Source organism: Amia ocellicauda, chromosome 4 (assembly GCF_036373705.1).
Source record: "Amia ocellicauda isolate fAmiCal2 chromosome 4, fAmiCal2.hap1, whole genome shotgun sequence".
Taxonomy (NCBI): Eukaryota; Metazoa; Chordata; class Actinopteri; order Amiiformes; family Amiidae; genus Amia; species Amia ocellicauda.
In genome coordinates, this window is record NC_089853.1 from 43275387 (window position 1) to 43302858 (window position 27472).

General features: G+C 40.2%; 1 protein-coding gene across 1 annotated transcript; it reads right to left on the reverse strand.

Moving 5' to 3' along the window:
* On the reverse strand, positions 1 to 26740 carry b4galt5 (UDP-Gal:betaGlcNAc beta 1,4- galactosyltransferase, polypeptide 5). Its single transcript, XM_066702402.1, has 9 exons — positions 26314 to 26740; positions 13108 to 13230; positions 10602 to 10715; positions 10000 to 10127; positions 7655 to 7771; positions 6561 to 6748; positions 6041 to 6163; positions 5808 to 5909; positions 1 to 5647 (listed from the first exon to the last, which is right to left on the reverse strand). The coding sequence occupies exons 1-9, from the start codon at positions 26417 to 26419 to the stop codon at positions 5500 to 5502; spliced, it is 1149 nt and encodes a 382-aa protein (XP_066558499.1). The 5' UTR covers positions 26420 to 26740; the 3' UTR covers positions 1 to 5499.
* Between the last annotated feature and the right edge of the window lie 732 nt (positions 26741 to 27472).

The window sequence follows — 27472 nt, forward strand, 5'->3', positions numbered from 1 at the left end:
TTATATTTTAAAGTTTCCTTTATTGGCAGATTTCAACTTAAAAAAACAAAACAATCCATCATACAAATCTCAATAATTAACAAGATATGCAATAGAACACACAATTTTAAGTTCACATAGGGCAAATGGCATCAGTAGAAATGGATATGCTGAGCGTGACACTGAGCAGGGAATGTGTGGATGATGATCTGGAAGAGACTCCATTTCATGGGCGGTGACTCTGCACTGACAGAGTACATTGTCTTATTCCAAGAATAGTTTTGTTGGTTATTCTGTTTGGTTCCATGTTTTGTGCATTTCAGATTAAACATGTATTCAGAACTCAGAGTTTTTTGTTTCTGCCACACATGGAGTCTTAAAATAACCATATAATTTTTCACAATCCCAGCATTTGACTTTGCACAGGAATGTTGTGTCTAAAACATGTTCAATAAGATGACCAAAGTTTCTACAAAGTGTAAAGAATTGACCCACAACTCTTCCTTGTTCATCTAGAGGAGTCTAAACCCCCAACTGCATTCTCCTTAAGTGTGTCAAAAGTTCATTTCAAGAAGCCACTGCTTGGTGGATGGCACTTTAAACTAACTGGTTATGCTCGAACCGCTCCAAATCCCAGGTTGATACAATTTGTGTAATGACATCCATTTAACACGCAAACATATGTACAGGTAAATAGATTTCCATTTTATTTAAATATATTATTTATAAAACATAAAAACACCATAAAATAATTAAAATAAAATAAAACTTTTAAGGCTGCCAACTGGTCAGGGATCGTTTGCTTTCCCCTTCATTCGTGTTGGTTCAAAATGGATTCCTCCGGGCCCTTCTAGAACTGAGGCAACACACATTTCATTCAGACCACAAATCCGGGGAGAAGAGCTTCAGAACACATTTTATCATCTAGGAAGTCCACTAAGCACTTCAACATTGTTGGCTAAATATACACAACTCCTCCTTCAGACTGGAAACCTCATTTTGTGCAAAAAAATACACAGTTTGTAAGATTTAAATCAGCACCCATTGCCCCTCCCCCCAATGGCTCAAACTCAGCCATGGGGTGGGGGGTACTGCACTGACGTCCTCGGGAATAGCAGCAGCTTCAAGACAGCCAACAACAATGAGATGCCTACTGCAGACCTCCAATACAAATGTGTGCCGAATGGTATGCCCCGTTGTGGTATTCATTTGAAATGGTTCTCCATCTAACAGTGGCGAAGATGCCGTCTTTAACCCACGGGTCGAAGACCAGCACAACCTAGAGTCACACATCCAATGTAGCTGCTCCATTACAACAAAATAAAAAATAAGAGGCCAGCCTCCATAAAATATCATAAAACAAAAAACGATTTGTTTGTTTCACCCCCCCCCCCCCTCAAAATGTAAACCTCAAGTAATCCGAAATCAAGGCTTTTTCAAATACGATGCACTTTGCTTTGTCTTTGTTTCCTCAACAGATAGATCACCATTTTAGTTTGTGTGCCAAGGTCAGGTTTGAAAGTAAGAGAATGAGGATGTCAGGTCCCACTTCTCAACTGTGCATCAAATCGACCTGAAAAACTGGTTGCTCTTGCATGAGCTGTATATTTATATGAAGAAGTCAAAGGTAGGATGCCAAAAGATGCCAGCGTTGATGTGGAAATCATGAGCATTTCATTCTGTTAAATTCCACCCCCCGGCACGCACTTTGTCTCACTCTTGGATCCGTCTCCCGTGTATTTATGGAGATGGGTAAGTCTCTGCTCCCGTAAAAATAGCTGCCTACTGTACAGAGCGCATGAGAGCCAGCACGGAGGGAAGCTCCTTACAGTACAGAGGAAGGGAGAGGGTGCGTTGGCACAGACAGAGTGGCTCCAAAATGCATCTGTAGGCTACTTACATAAGTTTTGAGACACACTTTTGGGATATGAAATACACTTCATTTCAGAGTCAGAATGGTCCAGTAAATTCTGTTTTTTTCAGTTAAATGGCTTCCCATCACATTATCATCCTCCTCTCTTCAACTGATGCATTCTGTTTTTATACCCTGGCATATAAAAGCTCATTGCATCCACTGTTTACCAACAGTAAACCATTATACAAACCTCGTGAACTAAAAGCTCTTCACAGTACACAAATATGACTAGATTAAACTGCAATACCTGGGTGTGCTATGTGAGCTTCATCTTGTGCGTTTGTTCTTATAAACTGCCCCATGCAGAGACTAAATGAATTGGAATCAAAGATTAATATATAATAGTTTAGAGTATTTGGCTATACATTTGAGCACACACACTCTCTCTCTCTCTCTCTCTCTCTCTCTCTCTCTCTCTCTCTGGAGTATTCTGTGGGCAGTGCTAAATACAAGTTGTCAAGTTCATATTCCATAGTGTATACACATTAAGAAAACAGTATAAAATTCCACTTTGTCATGTACTTGATGATATAAGCTTTGAGAACTTGGTGCATTTCATATAGCGGAGCATAAGCCATGCAAACACCTTTAACTTGGCTGATATGATATGAAATAAAAGCATCCGTTTCTTTTCTTGGTTTTGAAATACCAGTGTAAAACCCAGAGGCTTTGTAAGCTTTACTTTGGCCCCCTGGAAACTTGAGACTGAGTTTAAAGCACACAGTGGCTTATACTTTCTGATACTGATTTAAAAAAAAAAAGATCAAACCATAATTAAAAGGGTTCTGAACCCATCCTGATCATCATAGTAATGACTGTATAACTCTCCTCTACATCAGAGACAAGTTGTGATACAGAGGAATTGCACTAATTCTCTTGTCTCTGTTCTCTTGCTAAGAGATACCAAGGTGCCAGTGTTTATATTATATATATATATAATTTCTCAATGATATGGTGCTGAGCATACAATAGCTTTGTTCACCAAACTTGCGGTTTGGGAAGGTTCTTTAAAGACCAGTGCAATTTAGTGTCTGAACAAACCATGTCTTTTTCAACAATCAGGTCAGTCACAGTCTATTTCTAGGTTTCAGAAGTTTAAATACCAAACTGTGGTATCAAAGGAAATCTTCCATAGAAAAGTGCCATCTGCAAAGAACTCTTGAACAGAGATAGATGTCTAAACCTCTAAAGCTATAAAAACAAAGTGTTTTTTTCACCCCTTCTTTCTCTCAAGGTCTCTGTTTTGTCTCTGTTGTTCTCATGATCAGATTTGATTCTGTATGAAAGATAAAACTGAAATAGTGGTTTAAAACTTAAGCAATTGATAATATAGTCGACCTATCCATCATACTTGGAATTAGACGGGCATCAAAAGGCTCAAATCCGAGTAGGACTGAAGCATTAACAGGGTCATCTAAACCAGTTTAACAGTACACTTTCAGCTACGCACCAAGTTAATAGAAGTTCCTACTTTAACACTGTTTGAAATGAGGAAACACACAGAACTACCTGAATTGATTAACTTGGATTCTAACGAATGACATCACAGTTACAGGAAGTGCATTAAAAGAAACTGTACTAGCCACCATTTACATGTGCTGCTTAAGAAACCTAAAAAAACTGCTGGCAACACCTTGTGTCAGTGTTACTCTGTAAACACAGTGCAATCAATTTATACTATTTAAAATACAAAATCTAAAAATTTGGAATTCATGTGGGACATTTGTATCTTCCGTAGAAAACAAAAACTTAATTATAAAACGCTACTGTACTTTAAATGTGTTGTATATACAGTTTAACACTGAAAATTTCATAAAGTGTTGCCAAAAATATGATTGATTGATTTGAATTTTATAAAGCAACTTCTCCCTCCTGCATTACCTTTCCACAAAAGCTTTAAGCAACATTGAGCAACATTGAAATATTCAATTCTGGATCTACCCATTTCTTCAGAGGAGTATTAATTAATCCTCATTTGGATCTGAAATAAATAAACTGAGAGGCAGGAGCATAAGGCAGGAAGGCAGACAAGTAAGTGGCTGTTGAAGATTGGAAGTTCCTAAATTTTCCAAACCTTTCATTAGTCTCGATTTTCTTTCTAGGGTAGGAAAAAAAAATAACTATCCCAAACAGACACAGCAGCCGGCCCATTACTCGTACCACAGATGTTTGTCTGTTTGCGTTTCATGATCTAATCTCCCCCGTGGATGCAGAACGGGAAACGCGATGTTCAGCTTTGAACACCGATTCCACAACCCCACACCTTCCCTGGCGGTTTTCAAGAGGAGTTTAGCCACTGAAAACCACGGCAGACGCTCATGGGCGATGTGTTGATATGCATTAATTTCCAGGCTGACTGACACCATTGATTGCTCTGTTTGTGTTAACAGGCTTGGACCACACATTATATACACCATTATATATATATCGATAAATAAATGCACTGAGGTGCATGTTACAAAACTGGAGGCTACTGGAGCTACTGTTTGAGAGCAAGAGCCATTTCTCAAAGCTGTACTTCCTCTCCCTCTCTCTATTTCTCTCCAGCAACGCCAGCTTTGATCAGTATCGTGACGTAGCACTGAGCTGGGAATTGCACATCCCAAAAGAGCAGGAAGACTCGTGGCATCATTCTGCCACGGTACTGACTCCACACCTGCCCAATCCGCACGACAGCAGCTCCCATTTCTTCCATCGCGAGGTATTCCCTTTCCAGTGGATTGTCCTCCATTGTGTCTATCCCCTTCAAGAGAGGAGGATGTATTCATATCTATATTTCTTTGTTAAGTCCACACTGTGGTAGCCCAGATGCAGATCCAGCTGCAGGGCCTCCAAATCCTGCGAGTTTGTCGACGTTGATTGTGAACATTGTTCAGTGTACAGTTCGGCACTGGGAACTGCGGAGTTATTCACTGGACAGTCCAGTACAGAACCAGTGGCTTTCTACACAAGCACAAGTTGGGACGGATCGGCTTTGGTCTCTCCATGTGGATGAAAGACGCCCTAATGCTGGTAAGAGAGCTGTAAGAGGACTGGTGTGACGGAGCGGACGTCTCACCCCGCTTGTGACTTGTGGACGTCTGCATTCATGCGAGAACCTGCTTGTGATGTAAATGAGTGCGAGTTGTGTTGGTGCTGTGCTGTGTGCGTAGTACTTTGTTCTGTTTAGTAGTGCTTAACTGCGGAATGGAGAATTCCCCCCGGAGAGAGGGACTCAACGTGTCCGCACAGGTTTATGCCACCCCCTGGTGCGATTAAATGAAGGTGGAAACCAAGTAGGAAGTGAAGAGAGATTTAAAGAGCACCATCCCGCTGTCTGGATGGGGAATTCGGAGAGCTGAGCAAAGGAATGGCAACGGAGGGTCTGGGGGGGCAGGGGTCGAATTTAGGGAGAATTCACGGTTATGTTTTGGATTGACGGGCGGAGTCCCCTTTCACAAATGTAACCTTAGTTTCTAAACGAATTAAGCAAGTGGATGTGCCGTGGTTTATTTTTCTTTTTTTTTCTCAAGAGAAATTGAACCTAAGTGTGTTGTTTTTACGAGTGAACGTCTGTGCTGTGGCGATACAGGGGGCGTGCGCCGCCATCTCTGCTCCTCGGCCGGTCAGTAGTCGGACACGGGAGCCAGGTCCGGCGACAGGTTCACGGTGATGTTGGTGAACAGAGGCTTCCGGGAGAGCAGGGGGGTGTACTTCAGGTTGTTCAGTCCGTCTCGAGCTTGTCTCTCTTTCGAGTGCCGCAGCAGAGTGTACCTGCGGGAGAGAAACATGGCCTGTGAGTCCCAAGGACACGACAATCTTACTACAAGGTAACAGGCTTCGTGGCTCCCTGGTAGTTAGGATGTACACCGACAGACAGCCCTAAACCTAATCCAGATGTTCATGGTGGGGAGGAGGAGTGTAGGAGTCTCACCTGCCCAGGAACTGCACTTCTCCTCGGTGGTGGTGAGGGATGGACATGTATTTGCCGACATCTCCCGGTGGCCGGCTCACGCTGTAACCAGCAAACTGAACCCTGTGAGGGGACAACGTGGTCAGCAAGGACACCTCAACGAGACTGTTTGGTTCATGCGGTATGAAAACCCCACCGCTGCCTGGAGGGAAAGGACGTTTTAACCCAAGTGCACCAGTTTCCGTTCTCCTTACCTATTCCAGAGGTCGTCGTCCTCGCCTCCCCAGCCCCAGAAGGCGTTGGGGAAGCCGTTGATCTTGCGGAACTGCTCCGCCGTCAGCCCACTCACGCCCCCGAAGAACTCATTGTACGGCAGCCTGGAGGGTCAAAAAGGGCTGTGCTGAGTTTCACTTGCTTTAGATCCTTGGAGATGCCAATGAGACCTAAATCTCTCAGATGAATGTTTTCTACACAGCAGGGCTTGTTTCCTGACTATCCCTGATGTAACCATGTGAGCTGTGTAATTTAAGGACCATACGTAGTCGCTATTAAAAGGATAATGAAATACCTGCCAATACAGTGTGCAGTTATTTGTTGCGATTTTAATCCATTGTGACTAGTAAGGATGCGTTTGTATTCAGAGGAGCTACAGAAAAACTAAAATGATTACAAATGGATTAATGGATTACAAAAACATTCAATTGTAATTTACTTGAATAATGTTTGGTGTTTTTTAATTATCTGCACTGATGAGGGTGCGAAGAGGCGACTCACATGTAGGAATATTTGTTGAGCTTGACCGCAAAGTGCCGGGGCATCTCGCCGCATCCGTAGTAGTTGCGGTCGTTCTCCAGGATGTGGTCGACGTCGTGGAAGACCATGCAGTCCCAGTCCAGGTCTTTCATGGCCTCCTGGAAGCCCACGTTGAACAGCATGGCTCGGTTGAAGGGCTGTGTCCCGGTCTGAGAAACGGTCGATATCAGTCACACTCGGACAGAAAGAGAATCTGATCTACTGCTCCCCTAATAGCTGCGAGGGGGAAGGCATGGTCACGGCTCCCCAACACCCTTGTTTAGGGTGTGCGAAGTTCTTAAGTTTGTTTTCCCCCTCTTCTACATCCTTTTTTGGACAAAAGTGATCATTATCACAGTTTTATCAGATCATGGATATGGGCAATAAAATTTAAAAAAGCACCTATTATTTTATTTGTAGGTTGGGAGAGGATTATTCATACCATTATTTATGAGGACTTTTACCTTTCGCTGTAAAAGCGGTAATAAACATTAACTACAGACATAAAAATGGCCCCGATAGGGCAGTATGAACCTCAAAATAAATATTTACAATTCAAACTCTAACATACATTCACAGACCTTAATAATGAAGGCTTAATACAAGAGTAACTGTATACCACAGATAATGCATTGCTTTAACAGCCAGCAATATACAAACCCTGTCGTTAATAGGACAGTCATCCTTCCAGGGTACTATGGCATTCAGAAAGCATACATGGCTTTCATCTACACTATACAACACTCGAGTGCAATAACAGAACTTTCAAGATCTCTTTGCCCCACACACTCACAAACTGACAGCCGAACCGTTACACAGGAGAAAGGGGAACTGAAGGGGACATCAGGTGGCGTGCTGTATCCACTGAGTCAGAGAGAGTTAGAGGAACTGGCTGGCACTCCTGAGGGGCGGTTTCTTAGTGGTTGTAATTTTTTTGTTCCTCTTACAATAACTGAACTTTGACTCTGCTCTGGAACAATGCCGTTCCAAAACATCACACGCATGGCTCCAAGGACACCCTCTCTCTATTCGGCAGAGACCTCCCTTTGAGACGCTTTGTACCGTCAGCCACCTACCTGCTCGATAATGTAGAAGGCAAACTGAAGCCGCTGCCTCTGCAGAGCCGGGACGAGGTGCCTGAACAAGACGGGAAGGTGTTCGTGCCGATTCCGGAAAGGAACGAGGATGGCCACCTGGATAGAGAGACATCGGTGAGAGGGGCTCAGCACTGCAAACCTTTCACACAGATTGCTTAATTATGTAGCCGAGAGGTGTAGGATCCCAGATCCCCGCCTTAGGTGACCAAAGCTCTTAGATGAACTAAAACATCTGTTGTAGTAGACCCATTCAGTTGCTTTCAACATCTAGTAGAAGTTGTTTCTAAAACTATAATCTACCTGGAAAACCTGTTTCTTTGTCTAACAAGACCCCACTAGACTTCAGATGCCTTGTTACTTATATGGTACGATATACTTCGCATATAAACATGTTTAGGAAACCTGTTGAGCGAGAGAGCTTTCGCTGTTGGGATTCAGGATGTGTTATGGTGACATGACTTCTCAGTCAGCACATGCATGTTACAGATTCATTGAAGATACAGGAAGTGCTCTACACCGTTTAGATTTCAATTTTTACTTTGCAAATTTTCTTGCAGAACCTTTGAGCACAGTGCAAATCTAGATAAGCAGACAGAAATGCAAATCTGCACACATCCACATATATAACGTATCAATCATAGCCACCAACACAGCATAAAGACAGAGGGTGGCTACCTTGAATTCCCCGAATTTGAGGTCTCTTCTACAGCACTGCACGTAACCTAGGCTGACACACTTGAAAATGGACATGCATGAATAACATTCCATCTCCCTCACCGCTCCGGTTGAACGCCAAAGTGATTTTTGTTGTTGCCTGTTCATGCAATTCCAAGGAATGTGAATGATATTGAATCCATTTATGCCAAACTAGGAAATGACATGATTTGCCTCATAGGGTAGAGTGTCCTAAGAGTATACAGCCAGGCTGATGTCCAGATCTGCATTTCTCTGCATTAACCTATTGAAGAAAAGGTGCTGGACAACCCAGTTGGATTACTTGTAGACATTTTAGTCTGGAGGCTTCGGTGAAGACCCATCTCAGGTCATACACTTATACAGAGAGAAGAGAAAAAGCCAAAGGTCAATGTTAATAAAATACATCTTCTCCTTTAAAACTTGCACAGCAATTATTCAAACTGTTCTGGTTCTTTGACCATGTCATTGGGAGAGGTTCTAAATGTACCATCTGAAACTGATGTACCTAACAATGCATAAATATATAGTACCTACAGTATTCCCTTGTTGCCTAAACAACACATCTGACGTGATAACACACAGTTCGTAGAGGATATAAAAGTGCTCAGACAGTAGTGTTTGCTGTGAGAAGATCAGCTCGGAATTCTTGTTGCTGTAACTCAGTGTAAGGGCAGGGCAGTAAATGGGTGACGCGGGGGCGGGGGCAGGGAGTACCTGCGTGGGCACAAGACTTAAATAAAACTTGGCTTTGGGTGGAACACAACTTAACCGTAATCATTCCAAAGCTGTTTGCCAATATAAACGGCAGTGGCGGTACAAAAGTGATAAGTGATCTTGGCTTCAATGGTATGGGTGGGGGTCTTTTTCCAGGGGCAGGGTTCTCTTACAATCAGAGGTTTACTGTAGTGACAAATCCAAAACAAGGGATCAATGTTTCAGTTATTAATCAGAACAAAAAGTAAACGCATAATAACTTTTTTTCTCCTTTTTCATTCCCTTCATTTTTTGCCCTTGACTTCATTAGTCATGAGAACAAAAACTAATAATTATAGGAAGAATCTCATCACCAAACTCCCTGAGGCAATTCTGATATGTTTTATAAATGTTGATCAGACTTTTTTTTTTTTTTTTTTTCAGGACTTTGTACTCTACATTTTTCTTGTGAAAGGCCGAAACAACACCTCATTAGAGTTGCAAAACAGGAACTTGTCAAGTTGAGACAGAGTCATAAAGCAACAATGTGATCTATTAGGTGAGGAGGCCTTGAAAATAGTTTCCCATCAGTACGATAAGTAGTGTTTTTTCTCCCCTCCGGTTTAGGTAAGATAGCTGGAATGTTTAGCTCCATAGCTCTCCTTCTTTCACCAGAGATAATGTTGTTTTCATTACAGACATGTATCTAAACTAGTAATACAACATTTGTTTTCACACGGTACAAACATTTTATGACTCTAGTATTTATTTATGACAAAACAAAAAGAAAAACACATCAGAGGGCTATGCCTCCATTCCAGGAGTTTTAAAATATGTATAATGTTTTGAAAAACAAATAAAAACCACACAAACTACGAGGAAACAGGCAAAATGCCAGTATCAGGAACTTCCCTCATGAAAAAAAAAAGTCCCACCTTCCAGCGAGGAATGCAGTCTCGGGGTTTCCAGTAACCCCCCAGCTGGATGCCGGATTCGTCCTGCAGCAGCCACTTCTGCACCTCCTCCAGGGATACCTCGCTCATGTTGACGTCCAGAGGGCCCTCTGAGACGCACACGGAGAGACGAGGATCAGTCATTCAGCAGAGACACCCAAACTGTGTACACTGTTTCCACAGCCCCAGCAAACTATCTGTTTTATGAATGATAACAGTTTGGCACGTCTCTCTCGCTGTAGGGCTGTCTAGTGTCTGCTATGAGGCCTTGAATCCGTGTTTCGAGAGCTTCAGTGTGTTCAGTGATTTTCTGTTTTTGTTTCTTATTCCAACCAAGTTCTCAATTACTCTGTTAAACCAATTATTGTCATGATTTGTAGCCCCTGACCTTTCAATTGTAATGGATTTATTGTGGTTTTACCCTTGTTATGCAGTGGATTCCTATGGGTTCAGCATGCATTACACTGTGCTTTACGACACGGGACCATGGAAACACCCTGACACACCAGGATACATTCTGAATAATATTTGTCTTGAGACCGAGTACAAAAGACAGTACGAGATGTCGTGGTATTCAAACTCACTCATTGAGGGCAGCTTTTCAGGACACGTTTGGTTGGGATGGTATGTAAAGCCTTCTGGTAGGAAAGTTGTGGTTTGGATGTAGGGCTCACTGAGGTTAAAATCATATGGATAATCTGTGGATAGAGGGAAGAGAAAGTGCATTACACCTCGAGACAAATCGATAAAGAAAGGAACCTGCAAGGATTTCTTTCCTCTTCTTGGGATCCAATTATGCAGCATTTTGCAGCCGTGTCAGTCTGTTATAGTAGCAGTCTTGTTTTTTTTTTTTTAATGCTCACCAAGTTAAAATTAATCACCAAGTTACTGCTGTCAAGTTCAAAGGTTTTGTGAATTTTGGAAATAATAACATTCAATCTGTTTCCAAACGCTTTCTAAATAGTTTTTATCGACACACAAGAGCAACGTAATGGTGATCCTCGCTATGAATAAGTGCAATAAGTGGGTGTTCATAGCATCGGCTCTGGCCCTTAAGACACTGAAACTCGTCTGTGTCACGGTGACCACGTCCTGTCACAGAGTCTATTTTTGATTGGTACTCGCAGCTTGCTGGTTTTGGAACATCAATGTACACTACCTGCCTGTTTGAAGAATTGCATGTCTCTTCCATGGGGGGTGTATCCTTGACAACTTCCCATCCAGGATGAAATTCACACATGCTCCACAATTTGTTTATTTTTGTTATTCCAGCCAAGCTCTCAATTATTCAGTTAAAGCAATTATTGGCCTATTAATTGGTCCACAATTAGCCTGTAAAAATCTATTAAATTAAAATATCTAATCTGCATCTAAACCACATCCATATCACCTAGTAAGCATTTCCAATCAAAATATTAAAAATAGGGAAGTGCATGACAAATATTTTGACTATCGATAATTCCACAGCTGTTGTCGGTGACTATTCGAATAGTCGCTCTCCCCACCAACCCTTTCAAAATGGGATATAATGCAATCTGACAATTATTGCAACTGCAAAAAGAAATGTAAATACTTAGCTAACACACAAACTTTGTTAAATAAACATCAGGATATGTAAAAAATACATTCCTATCAGGGGACTCACAGAAATGGCATAATCACAGCAGCAATAAGCAGACCTGTTGACTCTCATGCATCTCGTGTCAAACTGTTGTATTTTGAAAGCCAGTGTTATTGTTTTCTGATATTGTCACAACTTTCTCAAATTAACTATTAAGGTTGTGACTTTTTAATAAACAAACTCTTGTCTATACAAAATAGGCGTCTCTGGAAAATTCTTTTTGCAATTAAAGCTGTAACTTGATTGACCAAAATATGTTTCTTTTTAACATTTGTATTAATTTAAATTTTCATTCAATAATAGTTTAGCATTGTGAGCTGTGAAGCAAATGCCTTAACATTAGCATCCTTTCTGGTCAAAACAGTGAAATGCTAGATGTGTTAGACTATGTATCTAGCTAATTTATACAATCTACTTAACTAAATGATTTACATTTTCAAACCACACTCAACATACAGACTGCCGGTCTATGTTTGGAAACACACCTGTGCGATCGAGATCCAGGGGATAAAAAATAAATAGCAATAACCGGCTATGTATATAGCTTAATAATATTAAATGTGTTTGTTGCTCCGCTTTCCATTTCTGTCATTGCTAGTTTCACAGAAAGGTGTTGACTTTTAGGTGGGTTAATAGTTTTAGTTTTGTGGTCGTTTAATTGCACTGCACATATTATACACTTAACAGTGTTTTCAACTATTTTGTCAAAGTATTTCCAAGCAGCACTTTTCTGTGAGGAAGCCAATGTTAGCCAACGTGCGTTCTAGTTTAGCCAATCACAGAAAAAATAAACAACAAATCCCACCCTCCAGTCAATCTTCATTACCGCTACATAGAGAGCCAATCAACAGTACAGGCTTTATAAAAAATACAATAAAAATGAGTATATATTGATTTTAACTATTGAATGTTAGATTAACTTGTTATCAACTTTTCGGTCTCATCCATAATTGAAAACCACCCTAGCTTTTTATTTGTATTATTTGAATCCACAGACCATCGGGCAAATACTGGTTGATTCAGAAATATGAATATGAATAAATATTTCACTTTTGAATGTAAAGTTCCCTAATTAAATCAACATATTCCATTTCATTTTTTTCCATTAACAATATTACATTTCTTAGCAGCTGCAGTAAGCCACTCCCACTTAGCTGCTGCTCTGTTACAGACACAGAATCATTTTGTATTACCACTATTTAGAGAGAATGACAATATGATTCATCACCAGTGGTAGGGGCTGGGTGGTCTGCGGAAATGTTTGCATCAACTGAGTTGTCTGAAAGCCAAAAAAAGTTTGAGAAACAATTCTTAATAGGCAAAAAGCCAAATGTCCTTCCTGTAGTGCTTGTAGGATTCACAGACTACTACAGTTGACACGATCTTTTTCTAGGAATGCAAACATTTTAAATTAAACTGGAAAAGAGCAGACAATAGTTCAATTGCAAAGACTTGGCTTGTCCACATACCTGTGCCATTGAATGAGTTGTACGCTCCCCGAACAACCTGCTCCAAGACCTGGGCCCCGATTGTCCGCATGTTCTCTTTGATTTGGATGCCTCGAGCTTGGACCATGAACAGATACTCGTTCACTTGGGGAGAGAGAGAGACAAGAGACATGGGTTACAACACTGTACAAGCTCTACGAGTTCAGCAGAAACTTCCCCAAAGATCTTGTAACTTTGCATTGCACAAAGATGATTAGATTATTAAGATTACTTTATTGATTTATTTATCCACAGACCACAAATTATAGAGTATAACTGAACCAAGAGTCATAACAATTTCTGTTTAAATAAAAGGAACAATCCACACGTGAATCTTTTATGTAAAGTTTAATGTGATAGATCTTCATTATTTTCGATGGATAATTAGAGCAAAAGAAAAAACTGACTAAAGGTAAAATACTGAGCAAAATAATTTAGTTGTAGTTGCAGGATGTGGTATGGAAGTTCTATAGAAATATTCATTAAGTTGGGAAGGAACTGTAAAATTGAGAAGTAGCTTACTGTACAGATGAGTATATCATGTGTGATATTGTACAACCCAGTGTAGTGAAAAGAAACCCTTGGCTTTCCACTGCAGTCCTGTGATCTGGGAGGTTGTATGTTTGTCACAAGATAGTTTTATGTTTTTGGGCCTCTTAGCAAACAAATCAAGACCAAATCAAAATTGGGAAGTTGCACCCTATCACTTCTTGATTTATCAATAGGAGAAAGTGGCTTTCTAGTGATAACATTAAACAGTGACAGGGCAGACACATGTACTTTGCAATTCTTAAGTAGGTCAAAGCTTTGATTTCATCTAGTGCCCAAAACGCAATATTTTATGGGGCATATTCAATTCTGCATTTGTCAAAGAGTTTTAAAGACGCGCGTTCCCACGACCACTCTTTCCTGGATCAACGCTCCCCCCATGCTGTGGCTCTATTCCCATGATCAAGTAACCTGCAGACTACAAATCTTCTGATTTGATCTATCATGCTGTAGAAACGACTGAGGCACTACAGGAGTGGACGAACTAAGCCACATAATGGATCGAAGAACATGGTAAAGAATTGCACAGTGGAACACTCTCAGGCTGGGGTTAGCACTATAATCAATCAACTGTGTTATACATGGAGCCTGCCGCCCCGGTTTTTCACAAAGGTCTGTTTTTTTCTTTTTTTAGTTTTTTTAAGTCGGAAGCAAACCTTCCCAACTCTAAAGGACATTGTAATGTGTAATTGTGTATTTCTAGGGGAATAATCCTCAGTACAGTTAGTGATAATGCATCACAGCCAACTCACGTTGCAGACATGAATAGCAGACTCACCATTTCTTTTATTTTCATTAGACTTGATCGCACACCCTCCGTAAAAATGACAATTCTATGCAAAATCGTCTCGGTTGTGATTTTCATTGTATTTCTTTATGATGAATCTCAATCATCCTTAATCTGAGTTAAAGTAAACTGCTTTCTACAACGAGCAGGCAGCCTAAAAGCACACAAATACATGTGCACCTTACTCATTAAACTGCTAAGCCACCAGCAACCAAACAATCGCAGAGTCTTATTCCCAGAGTACTGTCAATCTCAAGTGGTTTAATTCTGAACGGTACCATATGGTATTTACAAAAGTCGTAAAACCATTATGTTTATTGTACCAGTTCTCAGGCTAAATCCATATAGGTATTCTGCAGTACCTTCATCCAACAAACCCACAGCTGCTTCTCCTGGTTGTCTCTCTAGTCGTGTTCTTAGTTACCTTGATTGTACCAGTAATTTGCATTGCTGAAACTATGCACAGAGATGGGAATGACGAAATGTGGCATTGACACAGTCCCCCCCCGATTTACACATTAGTACTAGCTGATTTTGAAAGAATGAGAATTTCTCACAGCATGACAAAATAACCGAATAGCTTTCTACACTGCACCACACGTCCCATTCAACTGTGTTGTCTTGATTGCCCAATACAGATCATTTCCCCCTTGCCATGTGCCCAAAAGCCTTCTTTTCTGGCGACACGTTGTGTAGAAAGGAAATGAAAAAAGACACTGTTGATTTCTCCTAATGAGTTTAATTCTACACTAGTAGGATGTGCCAAAGATTTTCTCCTCAGTGGAGTGTATTATGTAGGCTACTGTTCATATTAGTTAGTCATGGTACAGAGCCACCTTGCTCAAGACATTTTTTTTTTGTTGAAAAGTTAAAACAAAAATGGCAAATCCATACAGCCATGACGTAAACTCCAGCAAATCTGCACAAGCCTTGCAGGGCCATGTTTGTAAACCACTTTGACCACTCTCCTAGTTTCTTCCTCTTGGAAAGCTGTGCATGTTTGTTTAATTGTGAACCCCTGTGACAACACAACTCTGCCTATCCTGTACAAACACTACCAAGCTGATAACGTATATTAAGTAGATCCTTTCTCAAACAGACTTTTCTAAGACTGAAGTGTACTGTAAAGTTTAAACCTACGCCCCCTGCGGCGAAGTTGAAAGACGTTTGCTGAAGAAAATTAGCTTTGTTTCCTAAAGCAAAGAGCAGGTAATAACTAAGACTAAATGACGTTAATGTAGCAAAGTAAAGCAGATTATTTCCAGCTGCAATGGCAAGAAAACCACACGCCTCCCTTTTCCTGCACACAGATTAATAGTATTGAAACATCAATAACATACAGTCAAGTGAAGGCCAATAATGCCATACAACATGCACACATTTTTAATATTTTATACATAACAGAATAATCTATCACTTGAAAAACTGGTTTATTATTTGTTTTTATATTTTTGTGTGCATTAATAATGCCTGCTCCACCCTGTTTGTAAAACATGCATTCACAATAGTGTGCTTTTTCCATATTGGACACTTCATCAGCAAAATAACACAAGGGACAAGTCAGCCATTCTAATACTAGCCCATAGGCAGATTACGTTTAAAAAAATAAATTATACGATTCAGTTGGCCTGAAGCGATTTCCTTTTCTGTTTACAAACCAGGCCCACAAACACTTAAATTAAAAAAAAATAAGAATGAAAAAAACTAGGGAATTCAGTACCATAAACACAGGAAATAATTACAATTGGCTATTTCTTGTTATTTTCCTAGTTGAGTCTTCATTAATACACTGAAAACCAGAGCTGTACTAGGCAAGAAAACTCTTGTAAGAGTTTCTAAGGAATATTTCTAAGGTTACCTTCTCAAACGCAATGTCTGACCACCATGTATCCAGAGCCTGAACTCTGGGACTTCGGTATTTATTTTAAATATTTCTGGTCAGATACTCTTATCCAGGGAGATGCCTCGAGTCCGCTACTTAATCAACATGAAGCAACACCGTGTCAGGGTACAACACGCCTTGCAAACTGAAAACGCCCGCAGACAGTGTGAAATTGAACCACTGTAAGAAATGATTATATAGTACCTTCCTCCTACTTAATTTCTACTGGACTAAAGTGCTTACTTGTAAAAAAAACAGATTAAGAGCAAGTATGTGGCAAAAATAGACTCCCGCTGAAATATTGTCTAGTACTGTCCTGTCCTGTACTGTCTAGGGTAGCTAAATGCCTGGAGTTCATACTGTCCTGCAAGAGCTCAGTTTTAACCTGAACAATCAGCATTTCTTTACACTCTGATCTGTATTTTAGGATGTTACCCAAATCTGGTCTGGTTACTATGTTTAATAGTGGAAGGTAAACGTCCTCATGAAATAAACTAAAAAGGCACCAAGATGAACTAGAAGTTAACATAAATAGTGACAGACGAGCCAGAAACCTTACTTAAGCACCCCTTTAATACTGAGCTACTTAACAATAAACAAACAAAGAAACAAACAAATACAAGGCCCAGGGCTCATCTCTAAGAACTAATCTATACAGTATCGTTTTCAAAGTGTGATCTCAACACTTCTACATTTCAAGCTGGAGATGTCACATGATAAGAAATGGATTGTGTAAATGATGGATATGGGGTAATTGGTTTGTAAATGGATACCTGCACATACACACTCCCCACAAAAAGGCATTCAGAGGCTTTGCATGGAAAATTAAACATTTATCTTGTGCTTTTCATTTTCGGACTACTTGTTTGGTTTCCAGGCGTGGTTTGAAGCACTATACAGTACACAGGGGGCTGCGAGTCCAATCCTTTCTGTTGACTGTTTCGGTAAACATGATTCTCATCTGTGTACATTTCACTTACACATAACAATTTTAAAAAGAGATGTAGCCTAGCAAACATTTTTTCTCCTTTCAGTGAAGTACCTCAGTGTGCATACAGAAGGGGGATGCTGGGTGTGGCTGGAGAAAGCAAATTATTTAAATGCTGGCGGCACAAGGTCCTCGCTGCAGCAGACTGACTGCTGACTTTGCACTGTAAACCCAAGGCTTGCACATTTCACCAAATAGTTGAAACAATAAGGGGAACAGCCTTTGAAAACAGTGACTGGTACATTATATTACATTTCATCAAGAGGCTCAGAGACATCATGCCAAACTATCATTACTGTAAACTATCAGCTTCTCCCCTAAGGTTTCTGCAGTACCCCAGAGACTGATAATCACCCAAACTGCTTGAAAATTGAAGAAAAAAAACACATACACAAGTCTAGTCAAATCCTCCATCCTGGCAGCTGGTTTCCTTTTAATATAACTGCAGGAAAACCTACAAAAAATCCTTCAAACAGCAGAGTAAGAGTGTGATTATCCTTACAGTGTAGACCATCAGGGTGTATTTGATCAGTTTTCAAATACAATAAACCGGAATTGATCTATTTCAGATGGTGTCCCAATTTACCACAAAAAAAAATGCTTGCCACTGTACTTTGCTAAGAATGCACTTAAAGGTGTGCATAAATTATGTAAACCTGTAAGCCTAATGCCCTTCACAGCAAGGGTAATTTTAGAAAATCTTTAAAAAAGGGAATGTACAGTAGATTTTGCAACAAGCTCTTCCGTGTCTGTGTTATCTACACGATTTATTGCGGACTCAGAGTTGCCAAATCTTGTCAGCTTAAATAGAACTTACATTACACTGCTAAAATTATAGACTTTTGCTAATGTAGTGAGTGTTACACCAGTGGTGGAAAACAATTAAGCACTACAATTGTCAAACCTCATTACAAAAATAGCAGAACCCAAGCAACAATCTAGACTCTTGTCTCTCCAATGGAATTTGCCCTCTTATCTCGTGATTCGATTGAACCTTGGAAGACAAGGCTGGGCTTTTCTGGAGAGATTACCCTTCACATTGAGTAAGAGGGGTCATGGGAAGGAGGGCTGTGCTTGCCAAGGATTGCCTTAAGGAACAGCCATGACCAGTCTTTTCCAATCGGACAGCTTGTAATCACATGAGACAAAGTCATGTGTACGTCATGTGGCCAACAGCCAACACCATGTCCTTAATTAAAGCTACAATGTCCAAGAATCAAAAACTTCTAAATTTTTCCAATAATTGCGTAATTCTTTGGCATTTCCCCTCCCTCTAATTCTTCTCATGATTAACCCTGGTTGCTCAAACAAGGAGATCTAGAACAGTCCGAACCCAACTCTTTTGCCGTTTCCATATGTGTAGACCATGACATTTTTATGACCACAACATTCCATGTTCTTGGAACTAAAAGACAGAACACGCCAGGACGAGCCACCCTCAATAGAGCCAGATATATTTGGGACTAGAAACACAACAAGTAGCTACTGTGGTCTACTGTGATTTGGAGGTGACAAAGAAAAAGACTCCATAGAAAACTATTTCAAATTAATTAAAAATCATTCTAAAGACAACCTTGGAAAATTCCACCAAGCTATTTTCTTATTCGTGCATACCTATATCAATGTATATACCTGCTACTGTACGCTCTACAAAGGATAAAATTAGTAGCCAACAAAGTATAATTTTAAGTTGCCCTTCCCTGACTGCAAAAAACACTAACAAGGGTTGGGTTTAACTACATGAATTCCAGTGGGCAAGTCTAGACTGATTATTTGCTGAAACGTAGCAGAGGTGAAAGTGCAGTTCCCCTAAAAACCTGTGACGGGAATAAATACGCTTCTGAGACTATCAGTTCCTCTCTCTTGTAGAAAAACACATGGCTACAATGGCCTGCACATCATTTACACCTATGTATAGTCAATCAAATGTCACTGTACATACTAGGATGCTGTAACTGATACAGTGGCAGGACAGACACAGTGGGCCTAGCCGTTTTCCATTTTCTTAGGGAAAGGAACCAGGACAAAACATCTGTCAGTCGTTGTCAAGAACGATGCCATAGCTACTGCCAGGTTGTAACTCCATTATTCATACACTGTCTATTCACCCTGTGGTACGCATTCGATCCTCTTTACAACAGCCCCAGGAGTCATCCCTAGCATTGGGTTCACCCATGAAGGGAGTCCTGCTCAGTGTCATTACAATAGCAACCCCCCCACCCCCAACCCCCAACCCCCAAAACAGGTTTGCTATATTCATTCTGTACAGACGGTGGAAGAAATGCAAGACAGGATTACATGGTTAAAATAGATCTTCCAGACTTTCTTGTTATAAGAAGCCATTTATTCATTTCTGGGAAGAGGCACTTTAAATTTAAATTTAGTGAAATTGCCACTAAAAAGACAGGTACTTACTGCATCTTACAGGATGTTTTGTGCATACTGTACATGAACTTATGATTGATAACTGTGTGGCTTCAATTTTAGCCTACCGCTTACAATACTGACCTAAACCTACAGTAGTTCATCTTAGCACAATGTTGCTGTATGGCTGCAAGTATTTATATAAACTTAATTGCATGAAGACATCACTGCTATGCTTCAATCATTTGCATTGGTATCCTGAGAGAAACCACATGGTACAATTGTTTGACAACCGTTTCAACACAATTTTGAGCACAATGTGAATAACGGGGACCCGGACCTAGAGGGAGTGACTAGGGGTGAACTGTCACTGGTTTGTGTCCGATTGTTTATGCGAGAGTGGAGTTTGACTGGGAGAACTGGCAGCATTCCAGGCAAGGAAAATAATAATAATAATTAAAAAAAAACACAATGCAGGTTACAGCAAATTACACAAGGCTGGGCTGGAACTTCCTAACACACAGGCTTTACTTAAGCACAGTCAGAGACACCCATGTTAAATAGAAATGCCATGTGGCGGTGCGGTTCCTAGGTTCAGGCAAAGGTTTTAGTCAGCACAGGCGGCCGCTTAAGCCCTGCGTTCTAATACCCCTGGTCATCCGCAGAGGATTGCTCATCTGCCAATTACATTACTGCTCGGTGTAATCCCACTAAAGCTTGTTAACCTCATCCCCCCTGCGCTGTACACACATCACGTACTACATTCATTGCCTCCTTTTCAAGGCTATTTTGCCCGTCCATCCCCACAGACACACACACCTAATGTAGCCCTGATGGCGGGTTCTGTAAAGGGGAAATAACGTACCAGTTAAGTCACTCAGGGTTACCTATCCCATGATTCTCAGTTTTCCTTGAGACAACAGGACATCGCTTCATAATCACCCCCCACCATCGACTAATGCCTTGCCACTTTCTCTATTCAAACGCTACAGAAGTTCATTCAAAATATCAACACCTTTCACTGTTCAGTCATTTCCCAATTGCTTTTCCACAGATCTACTTTTTATTTTTCAATCTTTTCTATGAAAATCTCTGGCGGGAAATAAAGTTAATTTCTCACTTTGAGACCTATTAGGAAGCCGGCATATAATATCTCTCAGACAAAGACAAATACATGTAACCATGTAACTGATTTTCTGTTATTGGACAGCATAAAGGGAGCCAGGATAAATGCCACTGTAATCAGAGGATGAGCCTGTCTGACCTTAACTACAGGGTGCTGTGGATTTCGAGACATTTTCTGTCTGCTGGTCTAGAGACAGGTGAAAGTCTGGGACATTAAAAAGTAATACATTTGAATTAGGATGGAGCCACTTTTTTCCTCTCGTTCTCTTGGCACAGAATGGATCACTTTCCATACAATAGTCAGTCTCAGTAAATGGATAGATTACAAAAAAAACACTGCCTGGTTCCCCAGCAACAGAAAGGCAAAATTCACTTTGCAAGCTGGATTTCAACTCATTTTACTAACATCCTGTCTTCCAACTGTTATGTCATGATTCAGAAGCTCTAAAGAGATGCACACTGATGCTGCCTTGTAAAGGGAACTTCACATGTCATTAGGCACAGCACTTTTTGTTCACTGCTCTCCTTAATAGCTGAACATTAGCAAGCAGTGCAACAGATATAAATGACTGTGAAATGCAGAATGACACCAGGCGTGTGTGTGTGCGTCTGTGTGTGTATGTGTAAGGAGGTATGATCCCACTAAAGTTTAATACCAGTACTCCATGTAAAATATATAGGCTATATCGTACCAGTGCAAGTTAATAATTGTTAAAAAATGAGGTCACATTGGGGCATTTCATTTTGTTTGCCGAAATCTCTGCATGACAGCACCGTGTGTAAGCACTATACAGTGAGGTATGTTACAATAGCGCATGCTGTAGTCAAAGTACAGCAGACATGACAGATTATAAAGTTCCCCCCCCCCCGTTAATTGTATTTGATTGCGTCAAACAAAGCGGACCGTCGATAAGCAATGTATTACACGGAAGTTCAAGGATAATCAAGGACAGGATCAAGGAAGGATAATTCCCACTACTTTTCCGTCATGCTCATTCGCTCACCTTTGCAACCAGACTCAAGCTTTCACAGCTTGACCTACAGGTAGTACATAATTTCACCGATTGTGCTTTGATGCGTAGGGGTAATACATCTTTTGTTTCTGAATGATGATTTGCCAACTTAGTTACGTTTAACAGAGTCCGCAGATTCCACAGTCGGATTTTGAAGTACAACCGAATTGGAAATAAAACCCATAAAACTGATATGCTATCCGACTGTGAATGGCACAAATGATCCTGGAGTCATTATTAGACTTTTAACAATAGACCTTTGCCAAGACATTTACGTTCTTATGTTTCTTATGAGAATCATAGCCGGAGAAGTTGATTGAATCTTAGGCCGATAATTAGTAAAACAATTGAATGTGTAGCTGGTGTATTGCATATTTTTTCATACTATGAAATGATTCTGATGTGAAGTACTTTGGATGAGATGATTTTTTGCTTTAATTCATGAAGGTTCTTCTAGTTTGAGAAAAATCTGAGAAATATCTGGTTGTTCTTCTTGACTGCAGATGCTTTATTAGTTTTTCATCTCACTGAAGTCAGGTCTGTGTTCCTAAACACACTGGAGTCTAGGTTAGAATTGATAAGCTTCTACAGAAAACCTGACATTTTAAAGTCTTGTAGCTTGGTTTGTTAGCATCATGGAATTGATTTTTTAGAAACTCCATAATCTCACACCCCTCTGAAGACTTTCCCTTTTCTCTGTAGTTACGTGATTCATAAAGCCACCTGGAGTGGAGCTACCTAGCCAACGCGAAGCATGTAATTGAACATTAACTTTTTCATGCCGCGAAGTCTACACCTTGAGCAGAAATACACATTTTTAGATTAGCTTCTTCCAAGAATTCTTATAGTTTTTCTACAACATAATACAGATCAATTAGCCTATAATGAACAGAAAATTGGAAAGTACTGTTTTTTGGTACATTAGATGTTTGAATATCTAATCACAAAGAACAGGCATATTTTAAAATAATTACTATTTTGTTAGGTGTTTAGGTTTAGGTTGTTTCTATAAATCAGTGGTAGTACTGCAAATGTTAGTACTGTAGCTATACAACAAACACAGAAAGGGAGTGTAATCTCAATGTGTTCAGTGCCCCTGCAAAGATATTCGTCTACACAGCATTAAAAACTTAAGATTGTACCAGCTGTGCCTCATTGAGTACTTTATGAGACAGTCAACTTGCTCAAATCCTTTGAATACATAGTGTTTTCTCCACCTAAAGCATTTTTAATAATACAAATAATTTACAATATCTTGGCTATCTGCAAAGATGGAAAACAAATTCATATTCACCTCACTTCAGAAGATAAGTAATTAAAGCCATTCTTGAATTGGGAGAATATCAGGGATCTGCTTTCAGACTGGCACACGGAGAGAAGGGAGAGCCGGGCAGCATATGAAACAAAGATTCTGGTGTTGTTTTAATATCCGTATTGAAACGGACTTTGAGTCTCAAAAGTCCCAAATCTGCAGTAGCCTTTGTACACATGCAGGTTAACAGTAAACGCTTTGACCACAACATATCATTCTGACCATGGTGTCTATTTTCAGTCAGTCTTTAATCTTGTTAAATGAAAACCGAAAAAACAAATGCCAATGTTGTTTGCTCTGTGCGTTAGCCGGAGAACAATCTGCCCGCTGCAGGGGGCATCAGTAGTGCCTCTGACCTTCAAAAAGCAGCAGTGTATAAACAGCGAGTTCTGAAGAAAAAAAAAAAAAAAAAAAAAAGAAGTGTTCATTATCATGGGCAGTTACAACTGATTATGTTGCCTGCTTGTAACTCTACAGTTCATACCCCGGGATGTTTTGAAACTTGTGCCTTCTGTTTTTATGCCATCAGCTTTACCTCCAAGACGTTGCATTTCAATAATTTCTGTGGTATGCCTTGACTGCAATTCATATCTGATGTTTACTGGAATATAGTGTAATGGCAGCCCACAGTGACGTATAAGCATATTTTTTTTAGAGCCCTACTACATAACCCAAGCTTTAAAAGGAAACAGTCTTCCACAATATCTGTATGATATAAAGTGAAGCTACACTCTATAAACAACAGATATTCTCTGCTGTTTTGATGATGACCAATTATTTTTCATTCTGCCACAAAACCCTTAAAAACAGAACAAACAAAAAGCTTTTTTCTAGCCTCTGCAGGACTGTTTACGCTGTTCACTGCATTGAACAGGGAAACTGGAGTCTACTGCCGAGAAACCTGACCAATTACCAAGTGGGACCCTCCCACTCCCAACCACTAAGGTCTTAAATGGGAAGGAGACAGCAATCTGAATGGTGGTGGGAATAACACCATGACTGAAATCTTATTGAAATATTATTTGTGTGGTCTCTCAGTCCAAGTTTTGTAATAGTACTGAAAAAAAAAAAAGAAAGCACAATACTTTGTGAACTGGTTATTGTTTCATATTGACACTGCACATAAGATCAGATGCATTATTTTGGAAATTAAAAAGGTGGCAAACGGTTATCTTAAAACTATTACCTTGAAATCTGTTGCTAAAAAACATACGATAGAACTCCAGTGTGATGAGGCTACACTGTGTGGGACAAGCAATGTTGCTTATCTATACAGCATTTGGGCATTTTCATAGCAGTCAGGACTCCAGTTTAAAAAGCACCTATAGCTGCCATAGCGTTTCCTCTTGAAATAGGTGTCCAGTGGGATTCCCTAGCATTTTAATTAAATAAAATCCAGCTGCGGCCTACCCAGATCACATGTACCCTTAGGCATAGATCTACCGTGCACTTCGGCGTCAATTGTGAATCTAAATCTGGTTTATCTCTGACAAACAGAACCCTACCCTTCTATACGATAGAGGAAAAGAATTAAAACCCTTGCCTGCTGTAGTCAAATTTAACATCAGTATGCCTTGTCCGTGGCATTGAAATTACACCAATTACCACATCATGGGAGTCAAGAACGAAGACTTAACTGCAGTTTACAGCATTTTTCTTTTTCTTTGAAAATCGAAAAAAGGTACTATTTTTCAGCATCAGTTTCTTGTAAGGACATGAACCACAGCATGGGGATTGTGCATTTCTATATATGGTTATGTGCCTAAACAAGTCAGACATTTCTCAGAATCCCTAGAACCAGGTGCCGTAGAGGTACTGCACACTGAAGTGTAAATAAGACAACAATTACCAGTTTAACACGCACGTAGCATGCCGTGTCTTATAATTGTGAATCAAAAATATTAACAAAACATTTGAATTCTACTTTTCACTAAGTAGGCTACACAATCAGATTCTGTCAAACCAGGCATGGTTTTGGGAAGACAGTACTTGAGGGAATTACAGATACTTCAAACTGCCTTGATACAACACAGATAAGCTAATTACACTAATAATAAAACTCCAGCCTTCACACTGTAACCACCCCCCCCCCATCAGCATGACCTTTATCACCAGTAACACTGCATATGGGATTAGTAAAGCTTTATTTCAATACATATTCCTTCCTCTTCCATGGCTTCATATTTCAACGAGACATAGTGCTAATGCCTATATGTATATAAACAAATTGTTATGGAAAAATATGTACTACAGGGTGGGTTTTTAGGTAGATGGAGGATTCTACAACCCCAGTCAAATATGTATTATTTTGTATAGGCTATTGTCTGAAAAGGATTGTAAGATCATCGTACCCTTACCATTGTTCACCCACTAGTAGACACACCAACAGATACAAATGCATAAATAAGTCAATCAAAAAGTACAAATGAAAAAGACTGCAGCTTAAATGCAAGTCAAAACAGTGTGCACTAAGTACTGATCAGTACTGCATGTCATCCCTCGCATTGTACCGTTTAATCCCCGGGGTTGATTTCTGTCAAAACCGAGCAAACACAAATATATACAATAGCACAGACTACCTGACAGACCGACTCCCCCTTCCTTGAAAACACATGCCATGTCAAGATTGAAAGTGTACTTGCATGGATGCATTTCATCTATTCATTTCAGTAGATGACACATTGCCATCATCATCATCAACAGCAATATACATGTATAACCACAATCATACAATGAAGAACGCTGGATCTAATGAAGCCACACATGTGAGGTCATGCAATTGGAATTACATCCACGCAGCTACATTGCAAAATCCCTTTAATATCTACCTCTCAAGTGTCATTTAAAACCCGGCAGCAAGCGACGTGCAAGACGAAAACAAATTAGGAAGCCGAATTACACATTTGTAACGCTTCCTCTTCGTATGCATTTCACATGATTTCCCCATCATCATCATCGTCGTTGTCGTCGTCGTCACAGGTGCAGCATGTGTCTCATGTTCATCATTCAAAGCACGGACTGCTTCCCCATCGGAAACATACATATTCATCATCAGTTTGCTTTAGCAGAGCCACTGACCAGCCGCATACACATACAGGAAATTAAAAAAGGGCTGCACACACATGTACACAGCAATCATTGTTACTGAAATAAAATACAAATCCTTACCGATCCCCGGTGCGGAATAGATGAAGTAAATTGCGGAGGTGGAGAGACAAAACAGAAACAAAAGACCAAATATTGACCTTTTCGGTACTCGGAAATATCTCTGCATTATATACAGCGCAATTAAAAATTAAAAGCGACTAATAAAATACAGCCCCCTGTGAAGTACAGTGTATTTCTGTCCGCCGCTGTTTAGTATAGCGTGAAAAAATGAGCTGGTACCGCCAAGTGAGGAAGTCCAGACTTAGGTAGATCCCAAATTAAACCTTGAAATTCAAATCTTGCCACGACGTGGGATAATGGCTATTCACGGCTGGCAGGTGCGGCTTAAACTGTATTAACACTGTGTGGACGTAATAACTACGATTATATCTCTATATTGTGTGTGGGGGTGTCACACACGGCCGCCTTTGCGGAGACAAATGAATGAGGCGCAAGGAGCGTCCGCTAATATTAACAGAGCCGGATTAGGGAGCGTCGGGAAAGTGCAGACCCCGGAGACCACGAGTAGGGATCGAGCGCAAATTACTGTACATTCATTTGCCGTAAACTCCACTGCAGGTGGTGGCAGCAGGGTATCCCATAATGAGCACATGCAATTAAAGTGTACGTGGTAGGACGAGGTATGAATGCTTTCTATAATGCCCAATTCAAACATTTAAATACAAGTGTAATGTATCAATCATGAGTGTCCTACATATTGTTTCTGTTTTGTAATCATAGTCACATTATAACATATTTGTGACAGGAGGACTTTAAATATAACAAAATACGTTTACAATTTAAACAGCCTCTTATACTGCATAATAAGCACACACACACACACACACACACACACACAGTAGCTTCTCAGTTTTTTTTTGTGTGTGATATGAATAAATAAATATGAGATGACACAGATGAAGGAAGAGCTGAGAGCTGGGGGCAAGCTGGAGAGAAGATGGCACACAGGGACTTGAAGTCCTCTGTTGGCATATGTGCCCGCCTAGGGCTCTGCCTGCTAATATGCAGACATGTGGATGAGCCATTAGATACAGATACAAACTTGAACGTCATAAGAGCATATTCACAAAGTATGCTAAATATCCACGGAAGCACAGCTGTGAAACATGGTGAAATGCATCAAGAATGAACAAACATAAACTGAGAGAAAAATATTGAA